Source organism: Parasteatoda tepidariorum, chromosome 8, assembly GCF_043381705.1.
Source record: "Parasteatoda tepidariorum isolate YZ-2023 chromosome 8, CAS_Ptep_4.0, whole genome shotgun sequence".
In the NCBI taxonomy this organism is placed as follows: Eukaryota; Metazoa; Arthropoda; class Arachnida; order Araneae; family Theridiidae; genus Parasteatoda; species Parasteatoda tepidariorum.
The window spans coordinates 90,051,707-90,059,135 of record NC_092211.1 but is presented as its reverse complement, the minus strand read 5'-3'; the positions used below and the strand labels follow the sequence as shown (position 1 = coordinate 90,059,135).

Below are 7,429 nucleotides of genomic sequence, written 5' to 3'. Positions count from 1 at the left end.
TTCAATTACGCTCTTTCTCTATATATATATATATATATATATATACATACATACATACATACATACATTTATACATATACATTTATACATATACATTTATACAGAGTGGCTACTTTCTTTAGAAAAAAGAAAAACCTGAAGTTTTAGAAATACAAAACCTGGTATTCTCAGGGCAATTCTTAAATCTAGTCTTAAAATTCTAGGAATTCTAGTAATATTCAATAATAATTTCAAATAATTAAACACAAAATGTGTTTCAATCTGTTATTTATGATCCAATCAGATCTTATAAAATTCATACAACTGTGCTATCACTTATTTTTCTTGCCATCAATGCTCTTTTAATAAATAATTCAACATACTAAAGTTAAAATTGTTTTAAAATCAATTGATATCTGATATAAAAATATTAATAAGATGAAAACTGTATTTATTAAATAGAGATTAAAAATTTTAATTATTTTTTTTTTCTTGACATTTTTATCTGCAATCCAATGAATAAATCAAGATTTAAAAATGAATAATTTCACTACATTTATTGTAAATTCTTAATGAAAATTTGTCTGAATTTTTAAATTATGATAAAAATTTAGTAATTACTAATACAAAATTATGTAAATTTTTAGAAACTTGATTCACGGAATTTGGTTTTGTCTGAAGAGTTCCCACCCTAATATAAATTAGTAACATAAGCCCTTCTAAGAAACCATTTGGATGTAAAAAATTGTCTTGTGGCTTAAAATGAAGCATCAGTTTTGTCTTTCATTATTTTTTCTTGTTATTTTTATGCTTTTTGTTATCTCGTTTCTTTTCCTGTAACTGTTACTTTTATGATTTTGCACATTTTAATTTTTAGATATTTTTTTTAAAAAGAATCCTCTTTGTATTTACCATTTATTTTTTTGTTTGAAGAAGTTATCCTTAATTTTATTTTAGTTGACATATGGTCAGTAGGTTGTATTTTAGCAGAAATGTTGTCTAACAAGCCAATTTTTCCTGGTAAACATTGTAAGTATCAAAGCATTCAAGTTTTAATTGTTTTTATATGTTAAGCTAAAATCAAACATCCAGCTATTTTCTGTGCTAGTGAGTTATTTTTCTTTTCAAGAATTTTAAAACCTTAGAGGAAATAAAATCTAACTCATTTTTATTTTTGTTATCCATATTTTCTAACGAAGGCATTTCTAAAAATACTGTTTAACAGATTATATTTCATGAGCAACTTTCCATGTCGAGATATCATGCTAAGTTGTAGTTATTATTAGTATATAATTTAATGTTTATCAGATTTTGACTTTGCTTGAAAATTATTTTATAACAAATGGCTCTTAAATATGTTGGCATATGACCAACAGCTAAAGTTGAACTTCATTTGTTTAGATTTTAAAAAAAAATAATAAGAGCTTTGTATTCTTTTCACACTCTTGTTTTTTTTATATTTTAAAGAAATTCATTTGAAAAACCCATATGTGGCTGAATTTGTATTTTGCCATATGATTACATTTCGTGAAATTTTAATTATCAAGTGAATGTTGTTTTTGGTGTTGCTTGAATTAGGAATTGCCCCGTTATTTGTGTGGTATGCTAGAATATTTGAAAAAGTGTTCACCCTTTTTATTTTGGTTAATTTTCGAATTTTTTTTTGTTTAAGTGTTGGAAATGTATGCAAAAAAAAAAAGGAAAAAGAAAATACTAAATTGTTAATGCCTAGGTTTGAGGTAATGCCTGTGGGAAATAATAAAATTTGCAGTCTTATAAAATTTGATATCCTTAATGAGTGCTTAGTTGATGTTTGGTCAGTTGGATGTTGTTTTGCGGAGATGATTTCGAGAAAGCCTATTTTTCCTGGGGCAAATTGTGAGTATTTCCTGTCAGTTATTTCATGTGCCTTGCAATGATTCCTTCGTGGTATTCTGAAATTGCATGCCCTTCCCTCCTCCTGCATCTTGTTTAGCTATTGGTTGATTCTATTATAATGTGGCTTTTGTAAATTTGCACAACTTTTGTTTAAAGGCTGAACCTTTGTGTAAATTTTTTTGTTGTGTTGTATTGTTTTGTCATATTGTTCCTCTGCACGGAAAGTTTTCCATGAAACTCAATTCTCCAACAATTGTTATTTATAATGCTTTCCATAAACGTTATTCAGCGATTAATTGAAATAACAAAAAAGATTAGTTTTTTTGCATTGATTACACTTCATTTTATTTTATTCAAGGAAAGCTGAAAAGTTTATTTTAATATTTTCAATAGAAATATACATGTTCATATTTTTGTTTCTCTATCCTTACTTTACCTTGTTCAAATAATAATGAAATATGCACTTTTAGCGCATAAAACTTGTCAAACAAAGTTTTGCCGAGTTATACAACTAGAAACTGAAAATTGCATATTTTTTAGATCCCTAATAAAAAGGTAAGGCAATTATAATAAAAGTTGTACTGTAAGAAGGCGGTAAAAAAGACCTGGTATTTTATCTAAGTAGGCGAATCAATTTGTTTTGTCAAATAAAAGTAGTTCAAAAGTTGACCAACATAAGATGCTTTAAAAATATGTTGATTTTTAGATGTTAATTAATGAGAGTAAAAGCACGCATTATACTTTTGATGTAAAGGTGGGGAATATGCAGTTTCTGTTATGAGAAGGTATAATCAAAGTTTCAGTCTCTCCTTGGGAAACTTTTACTGGAAAGCGACAGTTGCATTTGAGTAAATTCTAACATCAAAGGATTTTAGATGTAGCAGTGCAGATGTCAAGTATTCTAATTAACGTATATTTTAAAGCAATAATTTGTAACATCTTATGATAAATGCAGAACCATCTATTGATCAACTTTTGACCTAATTATTTTCTTTCTTAAAATGAATTCTGTAATAGTATTAACCAGAAAATTTTTTTACAGTGTAAATTTCATCATATAATAATTTTTGAGGAGTGACATTTAAAATTGAGAAATAAACTTGAAAACAGAGATTAAATTTGTAAATGACTGCCCTTTTATAAAACAGATTATTTTGTAACTGCCATATTATTTATATAACTAAGCCCTGTAGAGTTGTTGATTTAATATTTAACCTAAATCATTGTTCCACAAATTTTTTTACACTACATACTGATTAATTAGACTCAGGGGTTCTAAAAATAAAATTAATAAAACATATTGCATTCAATTTTTGTGCACTTTTTTATTTGCTTCCATATCTTTACAGTAAGCCCAAACTTTATTTTTAAGCTAACACCTTCATTGTTGGCAGAAAAAGGGATTGCCAACTGCTACATTTGTTCAATATGTTTTACAGAGTTATAAACATTTAAAAGCTTTCAGAATTTTGGGTAATTTGGACAAGATTTTAAAAGCTTCACTATGAAAAAATTTGAACAAAGTGCATTTTCATTTCATCTTCTGAATCATTCGCATATAATGATGGAGAAAATAAATTAAATTTACTAAGCAGGGAATCATATTTATAAACATTAATTTTCCTACCATTAAAAGAAGCTAAACAGGGTTGTCACTCCACACGGAGAACCTGGAAAATACAGGGAATTTAAAAATCACCTAAAATAACAGGGAATTTTGATTTTTTTCTATACAAACTGGGAAAGTACAGGGAATTTTTTTTCTTATTTTTGTCTTTTAAAAAATGGTGACCACTCAATGGATCTATGGGATATTTAACCAGAATCTTCCAGCTATACTAAACTATAACATTATTTAAGTATGTTCAACTGTTTTTCCAGCAATTAAAACTAATAAATATAGTTAGCCCAATATATCTCACACAAGAACACAGTAATTGTTTCCTCTTAATATATTGTGTATAATATGTACGGGGAAAACACGGGGATTTTTTTTCCACATTTGAGTGGCAACCCTGTTAAACCACGAAGCATATAGTTAGCAGTCCTAAATTTTGATAAGTCACCCAAACAATTTTTTATCTCCAAAGAAAACTAGTTTTTTAACTGTTCGTGCTATATAAATTAAGATTTCAGCTTCTAGCTCCTATTTAATTTAACTAATGCAAATAATAGTAATTAAATTAATTGAAACATTACAAATATGAACACAACCTAACAGTTCAGGTGCCTGGAAAAGGACTAATAATATTGCGAGTTGGCGATCAGCGGATTGTTAAGTTTAGAGGGGAAGCCATGACAATCTAAACTATAATTAGATATGTTAGTTTTTTTTTTATATATGTATGTACAATAAGTTTTGAGCAGTTTTAGTTATTGGCTTTGTTGAGCATTAACAATCAATTTCTCCCGAATTCAGGATACATGAAAGAGGTCTCACGTGACAATCTCTACATTTATATTTGATATATTTTTAAAAGATATACTCTACATAGTTGCCAACATGGATAGGAAAAAATCCAGTAGATTTTACAAAATAATGTAAATTCCATACTAAATATTTTACATATAGGAAATTTCAGAGATTTTTATTGTGATCAAAATACAATAACTTTATCTCTCTAATTACTACAAATGGACTGCATTATTTTTTGTTTATGATCGACATTAAATAAACTTAAAAGGTTTTTAAAAATAGTTAAATTTTTAAAAAAAAATTTATTTAAAAAATGAGTTCTGAATAAAAATTAACTAAAAATGTTAGATGAAAAAAAAAACTTCAATCTGATTGCTAACAATGAAGCTCGCTTCATTATATATTAGCAATTCTTGTTTAAATATTCAAGCAAGCAATAAATTCTATTTCAATAGGAATTTTTTTTCTTTTTTGGAAACTTACTCAATTTTGGAAATTTTTGAAAATGCATAAAAACCTGGAGAAACTGGCAAAATCCAGTAGAGTTGGCAGCTATTTTACTTCAAAATATACAAATTGGACATAATGGTTGACATGTTTTAAGACTTGTTTTTAAGACTTGCCAGATGTGAAGAAACAAAGGTGATGTTAAGTATAAAGTTTGCAATGATATAAATATAAAGTTTCCAATATGATAAATCATCAGTTGCTGCAAATTGTTGGAATCTTGAGCATAAATTCAAATGCCAAAATTATTTCCACCCCAGTCTCCATCTTGATGCCTGGAACCAAAATTAGCACATAAAGGATCTTCCATCATTCTAGGTTCGAGTTATCTTCTGCTAAAATCATTCAACACTGCTCTTCCAATCTAACCTAATTTTTGGCAGTCATTCTATGTTTTGAATAATCTTTCTACTTACCCACTGTTTCCAAATTGTGAAAAATCTGTTATTGTTTAATCCGTTGCTTCCTGGAGTTACTGCCAAATCCACTCACTCTTGTTTCTTTGCTTCCCTTTTTATTATCTTGTTCCAACTTGTCCCTATTGGTTAAACTACTTCACATGTGTTTGTTTCATTACCATCATTTGGTTTTGATACTTGAGGAGTTTAAAGAATCAAAATCTATAGTCACATTATTTTTTTGCTTTAGTCTACATAGCACGAAGTTTACATTTTAGAAACTCTAAAAGCTGTTACTAAGAAATAAAAATCCAAGTAAATAAGCTTGTTAATCCTCTGATGTTGAACCAACTAAACATTGTCAATTTTTTTCCCTCTATTCATCATCATCATATCTGGCTAGACAGCCCAGGGTGGGCCAGTGCCTTCCTTTGAATTCGAATCCACTTCTCTCTACTTTTGACACTTGTTCGCCAGTTTTTCTCCTTTAGAGTAAGGAAATCAGTCTCAACTAAATCCAACCATCTCAGCCTGGGTCTACCTCTTTTCCTGTTCGTTAGGGGTTTGTGTAACAGGATTTTTTTAAAATTTGAGTCATCATTCCTTCTGAAAATGTGAGCTGCCCAGTTCATTCGATGTATTTTAATGAATTTCACAATATCTGGCTCTCTGTAGATTTTATACAGTTCAGTATTATATTGTCTTCTCCAGGAATTATTTATTTTTATCCCACCAAGGATGGCCCTCAAAACTTTTCTCTCAAAAATGGCAATTTTATTTTCACCAGCTTGAGTTAGGTTCCAGGTCTCAGATCCATAGTCATTAAATTCTCTATTAGTGATAGAAAATTTAATTTCTCTTGTTAATTTCATCGTTTGTGACGCACCATAGTCTTTGTCACTGTAAATAAAACCGGATAAAACCATCAATTTCCAACCCTGCCTAATTATGATATTTTTCAGTGCTTGAAAATATTTTTGAGTGCTTGAAAAGTGCTTAAAAGGTGCTTATTTTTTGTTTAAAAATTTGGCTATGCACCCTGTAGTAAATTCGTTTTTACACATACTTTTATCAGTTGGGATCTAAATTTTGTTCATTGATTCGTCTTTTCGTGACGCCAACGAAAGTGGCATTTCCGCACCAAGTAAATGACGCTGACTAAAATTAAAATCGTTTCCGAAAAATCACGTACCTTCCTTCACAATTTTGAAGTCAATGGCGGTGACTTCTAAGAATGACCCACCTCCACCAATGACCATTTTACTGTGGAATGGAGAGTGGTCGCTCCTGGGATGTGTCGCTGTAATAGATTTAATTTTTGCTTTATAATACATGTAAATTTAACACTAATTTTGCTCTTTTAGATCTGGATCAATTGAACCACATATTAAATATTGTTGGATCCCCCTCACAAGAAGATATGAATTGCATCATAAATGAAAAGGTATATTTAGTTTTAAGTTGAAAGTCTGTACTTTTCATGTAACTCAGTTTTATTGTCTGTATTGACTTCTGTGCAGCTTAATGTTGTTCTTGTTCGCCCATCATGAGACTGTTTGCTGTAGGAGGTAGAAAATAACAGGTTTTGATTAAAAATTTGTTTTACACCCTAAAAATAAATCTTATAAAGTTATGAGGTATTTGCTATGTACCACACAGAAAAATAAATCTGATAAGTTATTTATATTTTAAAACACTTCTCTCAAGATTGACATGATTCTTTCTTTTTATTTACTTTAGACAAATTTCAACTCTAAATATCATTGTGATAAATCCCTAATTATATCATTTTCAGTGTCATTTATTTTTCTGAAATCATTAGCATGCTTTAAAATATTCTTTTCAAAGGAAAAAAAACATAATTATTACTGAAAATATCATTTTAGGTGATAATTTTTCTTTTTCTTGTTTCATTTATTTATTTTCCATATTGAATTTTTATCAAAAAATCAGTTCTGTTTTGCAGCCTATCAAATATCAAAGAATTTTATTTTTTTTGAAAAATATAAGGTTTAAATATTCAGGGGTGATTGTGCTCCGGATTTCCGGAATTTTGGCTAACAGTGATCTGGAAGTTTCCGGAGATCGAAGGTCCAGACGTTTCAAAATATCATTTCTCACAGAAGTTTCCGGAAATCAAATTTTCAAAGGTGGAACTTAAAAACACAGTTTATTTTATTTGTTTGTAAGGGAGAGCCAGAGAGATACTTTATAAGCTTATATTCATGATTAATATGATTATAAGAACTAG

At 28.8% G+C, this 7,429-nt stretch overlaps 1 protein-coding gene across 2 annotated transcripts in view; it reads left to right on the top strand.

The window, feature by feature from the left end:
• The window catches only part of LOC107442143 (Mitogen-activated protein kinase rl), a 47,915-nt gene that overhangs the window by 17,934 nt on the left and 22,552 nt on the right, over positions 1-7,429 (top strand). The window contains exons 6-7 of one of the 2 annotated variants that reach the window (XM_043045595.2): positions 937-1,008; positions 6,543-6,622. In XM_043045595.2, coding sequence (XP_042901529.1) covers positions 937-1,008; positions 6,543-6,622 — 152 coding nt within the window. Of the gene's footprint in view, positions 1-936; positions 1,009-1,785; positions 1,858-6,542; positions 6,623-7,429 lie in introns of both variants that reach the window. The other variant, XM_043045596.2, reaches the window with a different exon arrangement.